The 22,142-nt window shown below is 36.9% G+C and overlaps 1 protein-coding gene across 1 annotated transcript in view; it reads left to right on the top strand.

Moving 5' to 3' along the window:
• zcchc14 (zinc finger, CCHC domain containing 14) overlaps positions 1–21,226 on the top strand; it is a 151,634-nt gene extending 130,408 nt beyond the window's left edge. The window contains exons 12-13 of the mRNA XM_072279717.1: positions 8,777–10,234; positions 14,147–21,226. Coding sequence (XP_072135818.1) covers positions 8,777–10,234; positions 14,147–14,202 — 1,514 coding nt within the window. The 3' untranslated portion in view covers positions 14,203–21,226. The remainder of the gene's footprint in view (positions 1–8,776; positions 10,235–14,146) is intronic.
• Positions 21,227–22,142: the final 916 nt, after the last annotated feature.

Raw genomic sequence — 22,142 nt, 5'->3', positions numbered from 1 at the left:
AACTCACAGGTGAGGTGTCGCCTCACCTGGAAGGACTGTCTGGGGTCCTGAATGGTGGTGAGGGAGGAAGTGTAAGGGCATGTGTAGCACTTGTTCCGCTTACGAGGTTAAGTGCCGGGGGGGAGATCGGTGGGAAGGGATTGGGGCGGGGGGGGGGGCGAATGGACAAGGAGAAAGGAGAAAGGGGGGGGGAGGAAAAGATATGCTTAGTGGTGGGATCCCGTTGGAGATGGCGGAAGTTACGGAGAATACATTTTTTCAATCTTTAGTTGATTTCTTGAATATGGTGTTGAAGGTCAACTCTAAATTTCTCTAGCTCTTACATCTCTGTTATTGCTATCATAGACAGATGAGCCTATCCATAAACAGGTGATAGTTGAATTGGTGAGGACAAGAAAAATTAGTACTTTTGCTTTGGTTATCACTAATTGTCCATGCCTCAAATTTGTGAACAACTTTTGTTGGAGTTGTGATCTCACAATTATCAAGCTAATGTTATTGAAATAGCTTGAAATTGTCTTCAACTACTAACCAGTGGATCTATCCAGCCTACAGGTGCGGTTGTCTGCTTCTATCCAATAGAGGTTGCTCAATATGCCACCTGCCCAGGCAAAAGGCTTGTCAACAGTTCCTGAGAATCCCTAGTGTAGCACCAGCTTGTTGAAAGGAGAGGTCTGTAACATCAGCTAGTAGAATTGTATGGGTAATGAGAGGAATTTTGAAGTCTGTAGCTATAGTACACTGACACGGTTTGCTATTCTTCTGTTTGAAGAGCTGGAGAATCACCACTCTAATGAAAATCAAAAGAATACTTTGCAAGTCAGACAACCACTGTAGAATGAGAAACTGTTAATATTTTAGGTCAGGAGCATAGTGGAAACATGATAGCAATGTTTGAGGAATTTATAAAGAGAAAGGACATAACTTGCTGAACCTGTCCTCATAAGACATGTTCTCTAATCCAAACAGCATCCTCGTAAGCCTCCTCTGTTCTTCTACAAAGCTTCCTATAATAAGGGGACCAGAACTGAACAGAGATTCCAAGGGTGGTCTAACTAGAGTTTTATTAAGCTGCAACATTACCTTGTTGCTCTTGAACTCAATCCCATGACTAATGAAGTCCAATACACTAGGCTCCTTCATATCCACTATATTAACTTGTGCAGATATGGATGTGTATAGATGTGGACCTCAGGTCTCTCTGTTACTCCACACTGGTAAAGAATTCTGCCATTAACCCTAAGGTTGACCATCCAAAATGTATCACTTCCCTCTTTTGTGGATTGTTCTCCATCTGCCACTTCTTGGCCCAGCTCCGCATCTTATCAATATCCCATTGTAACCTATTACATCCTACTACACTATCCATAACACCATCAACCTTCCCGGCATCTTACTGATGAGCAAGCTTAGTGATCCACCCCTCCATTTCCTCACTCAAGTCATTATAAAAATCACAAAGAACAAGGGTCCCAGAACAGATCCCTGTGGAATACCACTGTTCATCAACCGCCAATCAAAATAAGTTTTATTTACTACTAACCTTTGTCTCTGAGGCATGACCTGCCTGTCCCTCACAACCCCATAAGGTTTTGCTTCCTAAGCATTAAGAATGCTTTCTTCCTGTTGACTAGATGTTCCACATCTCTCGTCCACCGTCGTTCCTTCACCCTAACATTCTTTCCCCATCTCAATGGGACAAACCTACCCAGAACTCAGTGCAATGCTCCTTAAACAACCTCCACATTTCTGGTGTGCATTTTTGAGTACATCTGTTCCCAACTTATGCTCCCAAGGTCCTGCCTAATAGCATCATAAACCACCCTTCCCAAATTAAATACTTCTCTTTTCCTACCCCATCAAGCACTGTGGTACAGATTAAGGAGTTGTGGTCACTGTGTCCGAAGTGCTCACCCACTGGGAGATCCGTCACCTGACCAGATTCATTACCTAATGCTAGGTCCAACATGGCCTCTTCCTCCAGTCATTCTGTACGTTGTGTCAGGAATCCTTCCTGGACACACCTAACAAATTCTGCCCCATTTACACATTGTGCATTAAGGAGGTGTCAACCAATATTAGGGAAGTTGAAGTTACCCATGACAATATTCCTCCAATTTTTGCACCTCTGAAACTTGCCTCCCGATATGCTCCTTAGTGTCTTTGTTGGTATTTGGTGGTCAATGGAATACTTCCAACAGAGTTATTGTTTCCTTTCTGTTTTTTACTTTCAACCGTACTGACTCAGTAAATGACACCTCCATGATGTCCTCTCTTTCTGCAGCAGTGGTACTGTCCCTGATTAGAAATGCCACTCCCCTCACCTATTTTACTTACCTCCCTCTCCTTTTTAAAAAATCTAAACCCCAGAACATCCAGCTGCCATACATGTCCTTGAGACAGCCAAGTCTTTCTAATAGCCACGATTTTGTAGTTTTTCTATGTTCATCACCCTTATTCCTGATACTTCTCGCAATAAAATCGCTGAGCTGCAATCCATCCCACTGAATACAATTATGCCCTATGAGTGCCTGTCCTTCCTCAGTTTCCCCTCGCACAGCATCCACCTATACACCAACTGCTCTGAATTCTAACCTATCATTTTGGTTCCCAGCCACTGACAAACCAGCTTAAACGTTCCGCACAAGCTCTAGCAAATCTGCCTGCAAGGATATTGTTTATTGGTCCTTCTCAATTTCAGGTATAATCTGCCCCTTTTGTACAGGTTATCAGTGCCTATAAAATGTATTTACCCCACCCCCTGAAAGTTTTCATATTTTATTGTTTTACAACATTGAATCACAGCAGATTTAATTTGGCTTTTTTTGGACGCTGATTAACAGGAAAAGTCTCTTTCGTGTCAAAACGAAAACAGATCGCTACAAAATTATCTAAATTAATTACAAATGGAAAACAAAATAATTAATTGCATAAGTATTCACCCCCTTCAAGTCAGAGTTTAGTAGGTGCACCTTTGGCAGCAATTTAATCTGTGTGGATAGGTCTCTATCAGCTTTGCACATCTGAACACTGCAATTTTTCTCCATTCTTCTTTACTAAACTCCTCAAGCTCTGTCAGATTGCATAAGGATCGTGAGTGAACAGCCCTTTTCAAATCCAGCCACAAATTCTCAATTGGATTGAAGTTTGGACTCTGACTTGGCCACTCCAGGACATTAACTTTGTTGTTTTTAAGCCATTTCAATGTGGTTTTGGCTTTATGCTTGGAGTCATCGTCTTTTCGGTTGATCAGTGTCAATAAAAGCCAAATTAAATCCACTGTGATTCAATCTTGTAAAACAATAAAACATGAAAGCATTCAATGGGGTTGACTACTTCTTATAGGCACGATACCTTCCGCATAAGAGATTCCAATGATCCACAAATCTGAAACCATGCCCCCACACCAGTTCTTCAGCCGTATTGTCCTATTTGCACATAGTACAGTTGGCAAACTTGAGATGTCTACGCCTGAGGTCCTCCAGTTTAGCTTTCTATCTACTTCCCCATACTCTCTGCAGGATCTCATCCATTTTCCTACCTATATCATTGGTACTAAAAAAAAATCACCACTTTTTGATGCCGTTCCCACTTTGGCTACTGATGAAAGTTCGGAGGCACATTTGTCATATTTTCAAGAGCCTCTGTGACTTCTTTTATTAGAGGATATAACTATGAAAATGGACAAGGGAGAGCCAGTGGATGTAGTGTACCTGGACTTGCAGAAAGTCCCATGTAGGAGATTAGTGGGCAAAATTAGGGCACATGGTATTAGGGGCAGAGTACTGACATGGATTGAAAATTGGCTGGCTGACAGGAAACAAAGAGCAGCGATTAACAGGTCCCTTTCAGAATGGCAGGTGGTGACTAGTGGGGTACCACAGAGTTCAGTGCTGGGACCGCAGCTGTTTACAATATACATTAATGATTTAGATGAAGGGATTAAAAGTAACATTAGCAAATTTGCAGATGACACAAAGCTGGGTGGCAGTGTGAAATGTGAGGAGGATGTTATGAGAATGCAGGGTGACTTGGACAGGCTGAGTGAGTGGGCGGATGCATAGCAGATGCAGTTTAATGTGGATAATTGTGAGGTTATCCACTGGTGGTAAGAACAGGAAGGCAGATTATTATCTAAATGGAGTCAAGTTAGGAAAAGGGGAAGTACAATGAGATGTAGGTGTTCTTGTACATCATTCATTGAAAGCAAACATGCAGGTATAGCAGGCAGTGAAGAAAACTAATGGCATACTGGCCTTCATAACAAGAGGAATTGAATATAAAAGGAAAGAGGTCCTTCTGCAGCTGTACAGGGCCCTGGTGAGACCACACCTGGAGTATTGTGTGCAGTTTTGGTCTCCAAATTTGAGGAAGGACATTCTTGCTATTGAGGGAGTGCAGCGGAGGTTCACAAGGTTAATTCCCGGGATGGCGGGACTGTCATATGTCGAAAGATTGGAACGACTGGGCTTGTATACACTGGAATTTAGAAGGATGAGAGGAGATCTGATTGAAACATATAAGATTATTAATGGATTGGACACACTGGAGGCAGGAAGCATGTTCCCGCTGATGGGTGAGTCCAGAACCAGAGACCACAGTTTAAGAATAAGGGGTAGGCCATTTAGAACGGAGTTGAGGAAAAACTTTTTCACCCAGAGAGTGGTGGATATGTGGAATGCTCTGCCCCAGAAGGCAGTGGAAGCCAAGTCTCTGGATGCTTTCAAGAAAGAGATGGATAGAGCTCTTAAAGATAGTGGAATCAAAGGTTATGGGGATAAGGCAGGAATTGGATACTGATTGTGGATGATCAGCCATGATCACAGTGAATGGCAGTGATGACTCAAAGGACCGAATGGCCTACTTCTGCACCTCTTGTCTGTTGTCTATTGTCTATTCTAAAAGATAGGTTTTATTGGCTATCACTGGTAGTCCTGATCTCTGCTAAAATTCTAGAGTTACTCCCATACATGAAGATAAAATCACTGAATATGTTGCATCTATACCAAATTTGTATTTGATTCGTGGGACTATTCATAGATTTTAATGGACTCTATAAGTCTATGAGTCATGAGGTGTGTAGAAATGTGGAGTGAAAAAAGTTGTTATTGAGGGAGCAGCTAAAGTAAACAGACAAGTAAACATAAGTTTAAATTTGTAAATTATAGTCATATGTACCAAGGTACAGTAAAAAACTTGACTTACATGCCGCCTATACAGATCATTTCACGACAACAGTGCATCGAGGTAGTAGAAGGTAATATACCAAATGCAGAGTAACGTTACAGTTACAGAGAAAGTGCAGTGCAGGTAGACAATAAGGTGAAAAGCTTTCAAGAGGTAGATTGTAAGGTAAAGATTCCATCTTGTCATACTGGGGGATCATTCATTAGTTTTATAACAGTGGGATAGAAGTTGCCCTTGAACCTGGTGGCGCAACCTTTCAGGCTTTTGTATTTTCTACCAAGTGTGAGGGGAGAGAAAAGTAAATGTCTAGCATTGCTGCTTTACCAAACCAGCAAGAATTGTGGACAGAATCCATGGAGAGGAGGTGGCTTTTCATGATGTGCTGAATTGTGTTCATGACTGTGTGTATTTTCTTGCAGCTATGGGTAGAGCATTTGGTGAGGGTCAATGGGGACATGCTAAATTTCTTTAGCCTCCTGAGGAAGTAGAGGGACCAGTGAACTTTCTCGGCTGTGATGTCTACATGGTTCATCCAAGACAGGCTATTAACAATGTACTCTCTGAGGAACTTGTTCAATTTCAGCATCAATGATGGTTAACAGGAGCGTGAGCGTGAAGTCAGTGACCAGCTCATTTGATTTGCTGAGATTGAGGGAGAGGTTATTGTCATGATTCCATGTCACCCAGTTCTCTGCCTGCTTTGTAGTCCAATTCATCATTAATTGAGATATTGTCCACTATGGTGGTATCATCTACAAACTTGTAGATGGATTTAGAGCAGAATCTGGCCACAGAGTTGTGAGTGCATAGTGGGTAGAGTAAGAAGCTAAGAACACAGTTTTGTGGAGCACCAATGTTGAAAATAACTGTGGTGGATGTATTGTTGCCTAATCTTATTTATTGTGGACTGTCGGTTGGGAAGTCGAGGATCCAGTTGCAAAGGGAAATGCTGAGTGCTAGGTCTAGGCATTTGGAGATGAGTTTTCTTGGAATTATAGTATTGAAGGTGGAGCTGTAATTAATAAACAACAGTCTACAGTGTGTCCATTGGTGCTCTTTACTGTCCAGAGAATGGCTGCTCTTTTATATAAACTTCTTAAGCTCCTATTTAGTTTGATCACTCTTGCTGATGCTGATGGCAGGAAAATGTTGGCACTAAAGTGCAAGTGCAGGTAGATAATGTCATAAAATTATGGAGTCATACAGCACAGGGGGCAGTCCTGTACCCACTGTCCCTATGCCAGCGGACAAATACCTATTTATGTTGATCCCATTTACCAGCACTTAGTTCAATGCCTACTATGACTTAATGATTCAAGTGCTCATTCAGATGCTTCTTTAGTGTCTGATCTTGGCTTCACCAGTTTCTTAAGCAGAGTGTTCCAAATTGAAACTATCCGGGGTGAAAATATTTTTCCTCAGGCCATCTAAACCTCATCTTAAACCATTGATCCTGATCTTAAAACCTCTGCCATGGAGAAAAGTTCCTTACAATCTACTATATCTGTACACAGGATTGAGGTGCACAGACTACGGTTATCCCTTGCCTCTATTTCCAACAAATTTGCTGGAGAAATGTTATTTTTAAATAATCGGGAGCTTAAAGTCATGTCAAGCTAATTTACTTTATTGTTACAACCCCAGTTATTTTGACAATATTGATATTACTCAATCTGGGTTAGCTAGTCCTCTCATATTTTCTAGTTCAGGTGGCCATTTGTGAACAGAGGTATGCAAATATGTACAACACATTTAGAACATATATTTCTATTAATTCAGTTCTTTATGTAGCCTCTGATCCACATACATTTTTCTTGCAAAAGTATGCAAGAAATGGGTGGATTGCTTCTTATTAATTTAAGGAAAATCTGCATGATCTGAGGTCGAGGAGTCAAGTGCTTATATTAGCATATATTGTAAGTAGTTCCGTTTATCCTATACATACATGCCTCATGCTGCAGTTCTCCCTTTGGCTCTGCACCAGCACGGCCTTGCCTGAATGGAACCATGACATTCTCTCATTTCCCTAATTTCCAGTGCCCTGTTAACTTCCATTGATTCTCAACCAACTCAAGTTTTTCCACTTAATCTGCTATATGAAACTAACACTGGTTGAAGAATTTTAGTGCTCTTGCAATTGAAGAGTATCTTTCATTCTAGGACACACAAAGCTCTTTACATATGAAGATTCCAAGACTAGGAAACTTAAATTACATATAGTAGGTGGAGTTGAAAAGCTGGTCCTCTCCTGGTTAAGAGGAGGTTGTGAGGAAATCTGATAGAGTTGGAGTGTGAAAGACAGGACAAAACAGAGCCTTCAGCTCTCTTAGTCCTCACCAACTATCAACCACCCATTAACACTAATCCTATTTTTATTGATCCCACTTGCTCTTCAACTCTTCCCAGATTCTACTACTCACCTATACACTAGAGGTAATTTGCAGAAGCGATTAACTTTCCAACCCACAAGTCGGCATATGGAAGGAAACTCAGATGGTGACAGGGTTGATTATTGATCAGGACAGTTATTGTGAGAGTAGATAGAGAGGATCTGTTTCCATTGATTCAAGGCTCAAGAACCAGGGTACTTAGAATGAATGTGGTTGGCAAAAAGATTTTAAAAATGACATGACGGAAACATTTCTATGTAGCAGATGGTTAGGGTCAAAAATACATACTCATGGGTTATAGAGGTTAAAAGGAAGTTGTATTAAGTATATGATTTTTTTTTAAATTGCTGTGGTGAGAGGTTGGGGAACAGAATGGGCTGATTGTTCTTTCATACAGCTCTTAGTCTGCACCTGCCAGGCTAATTAGCCTCCTCTAATACTCATATTGTTTGAAGTGAAGCTCTTGCCTTGCACTTTGGAGCAGCATTGAAGTAAAGGAGCATATGATCTGTTGTATTGATGTTGATTAAGAGATCATTGTTGACAGGATGCATGAGATTTCTGCTCTTCACAATTAAAAGTGCAAAATCTTTTCACCCTCTGACTGGACATTCTGGGTCCTAGTGTACCTTGACAGTCAAAATGTCAGTTCAGCACCTCTTCAGTACTAGGTGAACTGAGATTACATGTTCGTGTCTCTTTGTGTGGGACTCAAACCAATAAAATTTTATTGTTGCTTCTGTGCTAAAGCAATGTATAAATTAAAAATGAAGTTGGCAGGAGCCTGGAACATTATAGAAACTGTCCTAGCAATACTGAGGAGCAGTGATAAGTGCTCAGGTCTCTTATCTGGAATTGTTGAATACCAATGAGTGAATCTAGTGATTGAGGTGTATAATGATGCACCAGTGTGATCATACATAGATTACTGCACTTATTTCTGGTTGGTGAGTAGCAACAAATAACAGGCAATCTATTTGCTATTTTCAAATTTGGATTTACAATAGGAGAGATATTTTGTTATATGTGAGGTCACATAGTTTTATTTTTTCATCTTTGTAGTGTTTAAAATATTGAAATCAATAAGTATTGATGCAAATAGCCAGTATTTTCAACTCCCATTTTATGTAGGTTAGAGATTAAGTATTTTAATCATCACTGAATTAATTGGTTACTAATTCATGTAACTCCTCCTGCAGATGCAGAAACTGTTTTTGACATTCAAGTAAGGGAGAAACCAGCAATGTTATCAAATCAACTGAGTAACCTAAACACTGGATCATGGAGACCCACAGCACAAGTCTCTCCAGTACAAAACGAGACTGGATTAGCACATCCCAGCCATGTATCTTCAGCTATTTCCACAGCGCAGATCATGCCAGTGATCTCTTCAAACATTGCTCCCAGCCGAATGCTGAATTCAGTACGCAAGTCAGAAAGAAGCAGCTTTGATATAAAGCCAATAACAGGCATATCTTCTCCAATCCATGGAAATCCAGCTGTTGACCTTGGAAACAAAATTCATGAAGGACCTGGCAATAGCATCAAAGTGGAAAAAAAGTTTGGCTCTCTTGGACCTGTAGTTGTAGATGTAGTGCCAACCCCTCCTGTTCAGGCTTCCCAAATATCTACAATTGCGTCAGAAAATAGTGGGATTCCGTCTAATGTTGTAAACTTTGGAATTAGGACTAAAGTTGGACCTCCTTCCTCCATTGATAATGCATCCAAAACTACTCCATTATCAGTTTTGAGAATGGACACCAGTTCTTCCACTAATGCAACATGTAACTCTGCATATAACATTTCTCAGTCCCCTATGAAACTTCTGGTCTCTTCTCCCATTCCTACAGAACCATTGCTGGTGGGACAAACTGCCTATAATAGTGTTGTACAAATGAAAAGTGTATCACCTGCTGTAATAAGCTCAAGAACAGTTCCTTATTCAGCAAACACCAAAGTTGCCTTTTCAACAATTCAGTGTTCACCTGTAGCTTCCATCTCTGGCACTTTCTGCACGAATAACAACAATGCACCTGCCAGTAGCCACTCTTCAGTATCCTTCACAAACATTGCAAGTATGCCAAATTGTCCTATCCCTAGTTCCAGTCCAACCATCTCTTCTGTGGCTGAAAACAGTTATATTAACAGCAATAATGGTAATGGAGGCTCAGGAATGAATATCCCAGTGCAACAGCAGCAGCAATCTGGGTGTAACGTGTGCAGTTCTTGTGGCTGCAGTGGAAACTGCGGTTCCAACCCTGTGACTATTAACTATGCCAATTACTTCCAAAGCCCATTTTCTGGGCATTCAGTGTTAACTTTTCCAATTTTTCCATTCAGTCCTCTATGTAATAATGGTTACATCAACACCCAATATAATAACAGTACTGCCTTTCCCTATCCGGTTGTTCCATCCCCTGCCTATAATAGTGCAGTAACTCCTGAATCCATCTTAAGTGGACCATCAAACTTTGTCATGCCTCCCATGCAGAATTTCTTGGGTGGTACAACTGCAGTATATCAGACACAACATTTACTAGGAAGCACAAATGGATTAGGACATAAAAAGAATGGACACATTTCATGCTACAATTGTGGGGCTAATGGGCATCGAGCTCAGGACTGCAAGCAGCCAGCAATGGATTCCAATCAGCAAGGTAAATTATGCTAAGATTTATATAAACACAATAAATTGGTAAACTTTCTACAGAATGAACTAATTTTGAAGTGAATATAAATGTAGTGGGAAGAAAGTTGAAGAAATTGGATTAATCGGCATATGTAAGTTTTTTTAAAAATTAGATCTTTGAAGCTTTCAACTGTGGTTAGAACATGAAACTCCATTGTTCAATGTATTGTGTTTAAGGCTTTTCTCTGATTTTTAAAAAATTATTTGCATTTTATATTATGTCTTTTCACTGCATATCACATGCAGTCATTAAAGATTGTTTAATGTCATTTCTGTACTCAAGTGTAAGGAAAACAAGATAATTGTTCGGATCTGATGCAGCACAAAAAAATTCAAATGATAAAGATCAAATAAGAATAAAAAACACACAATAAATATGAATTTATAAAATAGCTTATATTTCTTTGATTGTATGTCCATAAAGGAGGTTTGGCTATCTGTCAGTTTTTGTGCGAAGGAGGGGTCGGGGGTGTTTGGGGTTTGCAAGTTTTTGTTTCTTTTTCTTTTCATGTGTTGGGTGGAATTGATGTCTTTTTTTCAACTACTTTCATGGTTTTCTGTATTCCGTGGCTATCTGGAGAAGACAAATTTCAGAGTTGTAATCTGCACACATTGATAATAAAATGAGCCTTTGAACCTTTCCTTTGATCTTTAACCTATATCCTCTTTTTGATATCTTATCATGACAAACATTCTGACTATCCTATCTACAGGATGCTTATAATTTTATATATCTCTATCAGATCAACCAACAGCATTCTTTGCTCCAGGGAAAACAAGAATCCCTCCATAAAGTCCTCCAATCCTGCTTAATTTCCTCTTCACTCTCTCCAAACAACCACATACTATGGTATGGTGGCCGAAACTGCACACTGTATCCAAGTGGATTCTAACCAGTGTTTTGTGAAGTTGCAATATAACTGCTCAACTGTTATTTTCTATGCCCTTACCTATGAAAGTAAACATGTTATGTGCATTTTTCTCTATCCTATCAGTCGTGTTGCCACTTTTAACTTTGGGCTTGAACCCCAAAGTCCATTGTTCATCAACATTCCTTGGCAGCTAAGTCACCAAAGTCAATTAATTCTTTTGGTGTGAGAAGATCTGTTGTTACTCTGTTATAAGACCATAAGATATAGAGCAAAATTAGGCCATTTGACCCATTGCGTCTGCTGCACTATTTCATCATGGCTGATCCAATCTTCCTCTCAGCCCCAGTCTTCTGCCTTCTCCACATATCCCTTCATGCCCTGACCAATCAAGAATCTATCAACCTCTGCCTTAAATATACATAAAGACCATGCCTCTAAAGGTGCCTGTGGCAAAGTATTCCATAGATTCACCACTCTCTATCTAAAGAAATTTCCTCCTCATTCCCGTTTTAAAACGATGCCCCTCTATTCTGAAGCTGTGTCCTCTGTTCTTAGACTCTCCCACCATAGGACACACCCTCTCCACATCCACTCTATCAAGGCCTTTCACTATTCAATAGGTTTCAATGAGGTCATCCATCATTCCTTTGAATTCTAGTGAATACAGGCCAGAACCATCAAATGCTCTTCATTAGATAAGCCATTCAATCCTGGAATCATTTTCGTGAGCCTCCTTTGAACCCTGTCCAGATTCAACACTTCCTTTCTCAGATAGGAGCCCAAACCTGCTCACAATACTCCAAGTAAGGCCTCACCAGTGCTTTATAAAGTCTCAACATTACATCCTTGCTTTTATATTCTAGTCCTCTTGAAATGAATGCTAACATTGCATTTGCCTTCCTCACTACAGACTCAACCTAAAAACTAACCTTTACGGAATCCTGCACAAGGACTCCTAAGTCCCTTTGCACCTCAGTTTTTTGTATTTACTCGCCACCTAGAAAATATTCAACCCTTTCATTTCTTCTACCAAAGGGCATGGCCATACTCTTTCTAACACTGTATTCCATTTGCCCATTCTCCTATCTAAGTCCTTATGTAGCCCCTCTACTTCCTAAAAACTAACTGCTCCTCCACCCACCTTCATATTGTCTGCAAACTTTGCAACAAAGCCATCAATTCCATCATTCAAATCATTGACATATAACATAAAAAGAATTGGTCTCAACACAGTCCCCTTTGGAACACCACTAGTCACCGGCAGCCAGCCAGAAAAGGCTCCCTTTATTCCCACTCTTTTCCTCCTGCCTATCAGCTACTGCTTTATTCATGCTAGAATCTTTCCTGTAATACCATAGGCTTATAGCTTAAGCAGCCTCATGTGTGGCACCTCGTCAAAGGCTTTCTGAAAATCCAAGTACACAACATCAACCGATTCTCCTTTGTCTATTCTGCTTATTATTTCTTCAAAGAATTCCAACAGATTTGTTCAGGCAAGATTTTCCCTTGATGAAACCATGCTGACCTTGGCCTATTTTATGATATGCCTCCAAGTACCCTGAGATCTCATCCTTAATAATCGACATCTTCCCAACCACTAATGTCAGACTAACTGGCCTATAAGTTCCTGTCTTCTGCCTCTTCCTCTTCTTGAAGTGTGGAGTGACACTTGCTATTTTTCATTCTTCCAGAATCATTCCAGAATGTAGTGATTCTTGAACGATCATTACTAATGCCTCCATGATCTCTTCAGTCACCTTTTTCAGAACTCTGGAGTGTACACCATCTGGTCCAGGTGACTTAACTACCATCAGACCTTTCAGTTTTTCAAGAACCTTCTCTCGAGTTATGGTAACTTCACACACTCCATGCCTCCTGATAGCTGGAACTTCTGCCGTATTGCTGGTGTCTTCCACAGTGAAGACTGATGCAAAATACATCTGCTATTTCATTGTCCCCCATTACTACCTTTATAATGTTGTTTTCCAGCGGTCTAATACCCACTGTCATCTCCCTTTTACACTTTATCTTCTGAAATATGACAGATGGTGTTTTGCTTTCACCCACAGGAAGGAATTCTTAGTCCATAAGAATTAAACTTTTGATATCTTGCTTCAGTAACAAATAAATCCTATATATTAAAATATAAATATATATTCAAAGTAAATATACATTTACTGTATGTTCTAATTCTACTTGATTTCTCAAAATGTATCACTACATGCTTATCAGAATTAAATTTTCACCTTGCAACATCAGAATTTCCTTCTGTTCCTGCTGTAGTCTTAGACAACCTTCCTCTCTACCCACAGCACCTCCAGCTTTCATAATATCTGTGATATACTAATCATAATCCTATATTTACATTTAATTTATTAATCACAAAATACAAGTGCTCAGCATCAAGCCTTGTGGTACACCACTGGACACAGATCTCCAAGGTGCCATCTTATGGAAAAAATGTTATTAAACAGAGGCCCTAATTGCTTTCATGTGAAAAGTAGCATAGCTTGATTTGTTACTGGTGTCTGGCCAAATTTATTCTTGAACCACCATTACTAAAATGATTGTTTCTTTTTACATTGCTGTTTGTGGGGACATGCATATTGGCTACTGTAATTCAAGCCGTTGCTTGGCTATTATTCTGAATGTGAGCAGGGATATAACAGGAGTTGTTTTGATAGAGACATAATTTATAATTTTCTAGAACAGATTAAGACTGATTAATGTATGGAATTATTTGAAGAATGATACCCTTTTCCCCTCTCAAAGAATAAAGACTCCTTACCTCCAGTTATATTTATTTTTGTAATTGACTTGTGAACTTAATAAATATGGTGATGTATGTTTATAAAAATAAAATCAAATAAACTGTGCATTGATGATTATGATTTGCAAGCTGTTGTTTTAGATGTATTAAAATCCAAATATTTTAAATTTATTTTGGAAGATATTTGCACATTAAAATTCATAATGTGTTTTAATTTGTTTGTTCAATTATCTTTCAGGTACCTTTAGACTGAAGTATGCACCTCCATCTGAAAGTATGGATTCAGCAGACTAATAGTTGGAAATGCACATTGATATGAATCACAGTGTGCCATTGAGTATAATAGCAGGTACAAGGAAAGATACAAATATGTTCAGTGGATATCACGTCCTGCTAAATTAATTTTGTTTTTTTTTTAATCCAAAGGTGCTTTTTTAAAAAATCTTATACGGGAATATAAACTACACTGTGCATGCACTAGCTGTAAATATAAGTATGATGGAGTTTTAAGATGTAATGGCTAAAACCAGGATCAGTGTATTTGGCAAAAATTGTGCATTGGCACAAATGAAAATGAAACTTATCCTGAACTTTTACGTAACTATGGCTGTTTCTAGGAACTAAAACACAACAGCAGAAATCTTCCAGAGTTAACCATTTTCCTTTTGATGGCCAATACTGTACAGCTTTAAAAGAATAGGAAAAAAAATTGTGTTGATTGTTGGGTTTAGTGGGAAGGGAAAGGAATGAACTGACTCCAGAGAGAGGAACAAGGAACTCAGTTTCAGATAATTCATTGTAAAATTTACAATGCAACATTGGTGGAACACAGCAGAATTCTACGAAGTACTCTCATATGACCACCAAGATAGGGAAGATATTTGGAAAAACAACGCCGAAAGAACTGAAGAACTTTTTAAGCCTCTGAGAAGTTACCGAATATAAATATGATTGGGTGGGAAAACTTGTATCTGTTTTTGTAAGGTTCTTCAACTTGTATATTTTTAATATAGAGACCTTTACATGTAAAATGATACAAAAATATTTTTTGTAAAATTAGTTCTGTTTTGTAGAAATATCCTGTCAAGTTCTCCTGAATCAATTTGTCATGTTTACAAGTGTTTGTATCTGTGTGTGTGTGTGTGTGTGTGTGTGTGTGTGTGTGTGTGTGTGCGCGTACATGTGTGAGAGAGAGAGAGAGAATGTGTGCGTACGTGTAAGTCAATCAACAGCTGTTGTAGAAGAGACTTTACATACAGTATGATAGCATTTATGAGAATATTGAATTGGTTTTGCAATTTATAGTTTCAATCAACTTGCATTACACACTAAATCAACAAAGTCAGTTTGTTAATTCTTTTAGTGTGAGAAGGTAGCCTGTTATTTTGTCATCATTTGGAATATAAGAGCAGATTCTTTTTGCTTTCACCCATGAGAAGAATGTCTTGATACATTGAGATAAATGTTGGAAGAATTTAGCATCAATCACAAAGAAATCTAAATGTTTTATACTACTCCATCCCAGATTTGTAAATACACATCTGTATGAATTGGAAATGCAAGATGTTACTTACAGTGGCTCATCCTCTTGTCTCTATGCAAAGTGGAAGCTCTCCACAGAACTGAACATACACGCAGTACTGCATGTGATTCAATACATTTTGATATAAAGTGTGTTAAAATGTTTGATGCAACAAATAATATTGTAGTACAGAAAGAGCTTAGAGATTCAACAATCTTTATTTGTTGCTAATGTGTCATTACATTGCCCAACCCATAAGAAATCAGCTTAGAAGTAACGTCGGAGTAAATTATATGCACATTATTACTTGCCTTAATTAACCTGAAATCAAGAGTTAGTTTTCAAGTAAATTTGATTAAATTATTATAGGTTTCCATTGTGTAATATACTGTTGTTGATCAGATGTTTCTAGGTAAGCTTGTTGGTGTAGCCTACACTTTTACTGGGACAGTAGGGTATTGTTTGTAATCTTATGCAGTAAATTTTAATTAAAAGCCCTACTCATTATTAGCCTGAAATTTGGAGTGTATATAAAACATTGTTTTCATTTTTGACATTTCTGTGTTTCCAAGGCATGGAAACTTTTTTTTAAGCTATTTTATAAAAGGCCCATGCAATTTCTGCAGTGTGTACCTGCATATGGGGTGATTATGGTACACTGAGTGCTAATTTTTTTCAGTTGAATTGGGAATTAAAACGGATCTTTGGAATCTTGGATGTTATATTGAAAATCAGAACATAACTTCACTAGATAATTTTTGTTTTAACAGTGTATGAGTTGATATTTTAAAAATTGCTTGATTTCAATACCATCTGTAACCCAGCTCTCCCATAAAAGTTATTTTAGGGACCAAAGTTGTGTGTCTCTCAAAGGCTTTGGATATTCCATCCTGTAAACCAAATAATTTTAGAAGTGTAGACTGCACCAATAACTCCATAAAATCAGATATTTGGAAACTTCTTGTTGATTTAACATCCTTTGTGCCACTCACTTTTATATTGAAATAAACCATTGGAAGACATCATAACATTGTGCTTCAGTGATGCTGGGTACAGCTTCTCATTTATGATGTTGAAAGAGAAAACTATCTGCTGTATATCTGTATTAGGCCACTTGTGATAACCAAATATTAATTCATAGTACTAGTGAATGACCAAGATACCTACATCCATGGAAGTTTTTTTTGTAATTTATAAGACCATCGTAAAAATGTGTGAATATTATCTGCCTTCAAGATTAAAATAAGAGCACGCCTGAAACAAGTTGGGCAATAGCCTTAAACAATGGACAATCTAAGTTAATGTGAATTTGATATATTCACATAAAGTGATGATAGGCATTAATTTAGAAAGTTTATACCCACCATTTATACAACTAATAATGTTTGAGATCATAATATACAGGAATCTGTAAACATTATGAAATGTTTGGCCTTATCATGTGACTTTATGAAAACTTAGAAGTGTAAGAAATTTATTTTTTTCTTCACTTTTTTCCCATTTGGGAATTTCCAATGTGAGAAAAATGTTTATTCACTTTTGAAGGATTGTGCAACACAAAATGGAAAAGTTTTGGCATATGGTCATCATTCAGATTAGCATTAGAGGAAAAAGGAAATTGTTGCATAACTAAACCTAGATGAGAAACAGATTTGTGCTACCTTTAGACATTTTAAATGAAAAAATATTGAATACTTATCAGTATTGTTCAAATATACTGAAAACTCCCATCGACTGGGCAGAGTTGCAAAAGAACTGGTCCGCAAGATCTGTAAATACATTTTTAAGAAACAGTATATTAAATGTGATAAAGTTATAGGTCAGCTACTGGGTTCATTCATCATACCATGAAATGCCACCTCTATTATGAAAGAAACATGAGTTGCAAACTAGTCATATTTCTAGCTTACGTTTGCATTTCATATACCAGTACAATATAGAATATAGAGTGATGGGTAGTAGGATTTTTTTCTGAATGGAGAGTGATTATTTCTTTTTTGTCATTGCTGTTCACATTTGTCTCCTCTGTCTTGGTGTTTCTGTGTCTCTCCAATCCAGCTTAGGAAAAGTTAAATCTTCCAAGACTCCAATGGCTAATAATTAAAAGTCTGCATTGATCAAAGCCATAATGGTTAGAGGAGAACTAACTTCATTCACATTACCTGCTGAATGAACAGTTTTAGTGATTGACGTCAGGCTGTGTTAGCGGTAGATAGGAAATATGATACACTAGGTACAGTCTACACCTCTGATTGCTATTTAATGTTTCCTTTGTATAGATAATGAAAAAGGTGTTATGCTTTATTTATGGCTTTATAGCTTCCAATTTATGAGGATTAATCACTTGAGCAAAAGTGCTAGCTATTGCAAACTCTTAACTCCATTTCTGCAGAAATTGCATCCAGAAATTTGTCCTTACGATAAAGCCAATGAAGCAGAATTTCAGAAAAATAATGAAATGTGCAGATGCTACCATGTAGCAAGTTTAATATTACTTAACAAGTTTGAATTTTTCCTCTCAGTGTCTTCAGGAGAGGGAGAAAGTAGGAGGTAACTGAGAAAAATGTATTAAAAGTTTTTTAAAAAATTCCCAAGTGCAATGAAGTACTTGAAAAATCTTCAAAATAAGTATAATATTTGTATTTTTTTCTTTGCCAGATCTGACCTCTTACTCTGCTGATTATGTCCCCATCTTTTCAAAGTTGTGTTTTATTTTTTGCAGCACATCTTTTGGTTAAATGTTACAGTTTTCTTTGAAGAATTTTTTTTTTAATTCAGTAAGTTTATATACAATATTATGCATACCAGACAGAGATTTGGAGACTTACGGAAACCTGACAGTGGTTTGAAATCATCACTCTTACTGAAGGTGGTAATTGATGGTTCATGATAGTCACCTGAAATGTTTAGATGTTTAGTATATTCTAAAAATTCTGACATATCTGTAACTTTTATAGAGTTTTGTAACTTTTTTCCCTTTGAGTTTACTTTCACCAGCTAATACCACTATGCCATACATTTAATGTGTAATAGTATGAGTATTGAAATTATGATATCATCTAAGTTTATCATGTGATAATTGCTATCTTGTTACTAAATCTATAACATAATGCATTGAAAACTGAATAACTTGTTCTGGCGATTCTATCTTCTCCATCATTAAATATTGCATTCTATATAGAACTGTTGAGTTGAAGCACTCCAACATCCTGTTTACCATGGTTTCCTCGTACCTTTTGAAGGTTTAGTGAAGACATAAAACTTAAAATAAATAGTATATTTGATGAGTACACTGCAAAATTAACTGGTTTTCAATTGACGCCAATTTAGAATACTACTTGTAGTTTCCTTTTCGTGACCTGAATCTTCAATGATTTCACTACTACCTTGATTTGCTCTCTTTGTGGAGGCAAATAAATCACTGTATCTTAATATCTCTCTATTGTTACTGCATAGTAATAGTGGAGAGTTTAGGATACAGATACAAATTCATAATGAGGATTAAAAAGTTTCTCTGCTACTCCATTATTGTAATACTAGACACAGTAAAATTGAACTTCAGCTTTACACCTGGGTGTAAAACAGGTAATTTTTTCATAGGAACAGTTCAAAATTTATTTGCAACTGAATTACGGTTTCACAATGGGCAGAATTCAAGTTCTACTGTATAATGTCATTATTATAAAAATTGATTTTTGAAATTTTAGCAGACTTGGGGAGTGATAATATACAGAATGATATTTAAAATATAATTACATTTTATAATCACCAAGCTGCAATGGCTTCTGTATTTCATGCATTCTGTGCAGATGATTGGTTCATAATTCATTTTTGAATTTTAAAAAAACATTATATAAAGTTTTAATTCCTTGGTAACTATTCGACCTATGTGTTTGTGATATGTGTAAATTGCTGATTTGGTTCAGATTACCCTTACAGAAACATAGCCATTTTCTATTGTTTTTTAATTAGAATGTTTTCTCCTTTAATTGAGGGGTAATAGTGGTGAGATCTAGTACAATTTTTATCTTTAACACAAGATATTGCAGCATACACATAACAGTCAAAGGAAATTATAGCATCATGTATGCATCTTGAACCTAATCATAACAATTTAACCTCTAGGATGAAATTGTCAAATGCCTATTTGTCTTACATCCAATGAAATTTGTATTGAGAATACCCAAACAGAACCTCCTATAACATTCATATTATAATTTCTCCAGGCCAAGTTCAAACTCTTTTCCCATGAGTAAAAGGACATTCTAGAAGAAGAATATAAAAATGTATTAGCCTGACAGGGGTGTTGTATTTTTAAAGCTCCATGTATTTAGCTGTTGTTAGGGCACTGTAGAATCTTACGTAGAGCTGGCACACTACCTAATAAAAGGGTCCCAGAAATTTTGTAATGGAACAAATGCTTGCATATGTGAAACACCAATATTCCCATTGATAAATTGGTGTAAAGTGTGCACAAGAATTTATTTTTGAGAGCTTCATTATTTTAATATCCAGGTTATACCATTGCTTAGAAATTCATACCTTTGTCAACTCCAATAAAACTTAATTTTAAATGCAGAGATCTTGCAGCCATTATAATGTAGTGTATTTAGTGCTACCAACTGGCGACGGATTTCTATGCAAGTTGATCTTTGCAGCATTCTTGGAAACAGCCAAGGGGTATTTGGCTTAAAAGAAGTTCATTTATTTTCAGAGTCCAAAGATCACTTTAACCTGGTATGAGGGTCTTGCATATCAATCTAAATTATATATTGGCAAGTTTACAACTATGTTGCATTTAAATTATTTACCTTTTTTTGTAGAACCATTTGATCTGTAAAGTGCCATGGTAAACTGTCATCAGAAATGTGCTGGATACTGAACAGACTTTTATCATTATAAAAATAAATAATGATGAAAATACTGAACAGCATGAATCTGGAGAGAAAAACACAATATTTCAGAATAATGCCATTTCATCAGACCTGGGACAAGTGAGAGGTTCTTTATGTCGTAGAGAAGAGGGGAGGTGGAAAGAACAAAATTACTTGTTCTTTAATCACTGCCAATTTACAGTATGTTTGTATAGTACTAGACAGTACTATTTGTCTTCATGTCAAGTTACTTTTAGACTATTTTTGGTAGGTACTCTGGATAGTTACATGGTTTGAAGATTTTGTATAATCCAGCTCTAGATTTTTCTCCCCAATCCCTTTCCTAATGTACTGTCTTCTCATCAGAATTATTGAGGTTACCCAGTAAACTTTTTCATGTTTGCTGTCATAAGTTTAACAGGATAATTTAATATGTATTTTTAAACAAGATAAGTTGGCTGATCTTTTATTTTTTCCCCTTTTCTTCAACTCTTTACTTCCATACTGATCCCCCCATTGTTATGGTCCACCAAATACTAAATAAATTCCGATTGAAAATAGTCCAGGAAAATTTTAATAAGCACCTTGAAAGTTGATGTTAAATTTTACAAGGGCATTTTATAACACTCAAAATTAGGAGAAATTTCATTAGATTAATATATATTTGTGCAATTTTGACAGCTAATTAATCCTTGATGTTACAAAGAAATGAGTTCTAACACTTTTGCATCATATTTACTCATATTCTGTTCAAATGAAATATAATCATGGGATAATATACCATGTAAGTTTTAATTTTGCATGGTGGAGAATGATGGACTCATTTTTAATACTGAAAAATTACTTAGTACACATTTATTGAGGTAGAATTCTTGACTCCTCGGTAATATATCCTCTTTTACATGTAAATAATGCCTATTGTTTAAGAATCTGTTTCTCATTTGGAATCTGTGGTTTTTATACTGTATATCCATAGAAAACTTTGAAATTTAACTAAGATTGGGTAGTACTACCTCTAGTTAAATTATAAAATATCTTTACTTGAATTGAGCAAAACATTTTCTTATGTTGTACACCAGGTATAAATATTAGAGTTTTGAGATACATTTCTCTATTTTCACAGAAAATGTATCTTGTATTAGTCCTCATGATATGTAAAACATTTTAAAATTCTATGTTGTCCTCAGTTCAAATTGTTATATTTGCAATCTGTCGATAAAGCATTCATTTTAACTATGATTTTAAAATATGTTTTTCTAAGTGCTTGCTTGCAGTAAAAATGGCATGCACAACACTGCATGTTATTCAGTTCAAAAGTAAACCTTACTTTTGTTTCTTGGTTTCTTATTGAGTAATAAGATACCAGATATTGTAAATTAAATCTGCCCTCCATTTCTTACCAATCGCTGCATATAATAACTTGATTTTAAAAGTAAAATTTCATTGGATTAAAACATCTTGTGATTTATCCAGTCAATGCCTGTTTACATTGAACAACAATGTGTTGATATACAATTTCTGTTTTCATAGTGAAATAAATATTCCCATTAAATTTGAACTGCCTCTCTTTTAATGAACTGAATACATGATCAATTTTTTTCTGACTTTCTCCATTGAGAATCTCAAAATTTAGTTACAAAGTCTATCAGTTGCAGCATCTCAATTATCAACAGCTGGTGCAACAGTGTCTTACCTGCACAGTCAAATCTTGATGACATTTTTAGGTATTCCTAAAAGTGCAGATTATAATTCAGTACTCTGATTTTGATCACCAAATCACGTTTGCCTTCTTCTGTTGCATGACTTTTGTAATTTTATTTGGTAGTTTAAGAGCTAAT

Source organism: Mobula birostris, chromosome 15 (genome assembly GCF_030028105.1).
Source record: "Mobula birostris isolate sMobBir1 chromosome 15, sMobBir1.hap1, whole genome shotgun sequence".
Lineage (NCBI taxonomy): Eukaryota > Metazoa > Chordata > Chondrichthyes > Myliobatiformes > Myliobatidae > Mobula > Mobula birostris.
Note: the sequence above shows the minus strand (reverse complement) of the source record. Positions and strands in the feature narration are given on the sequence as shown.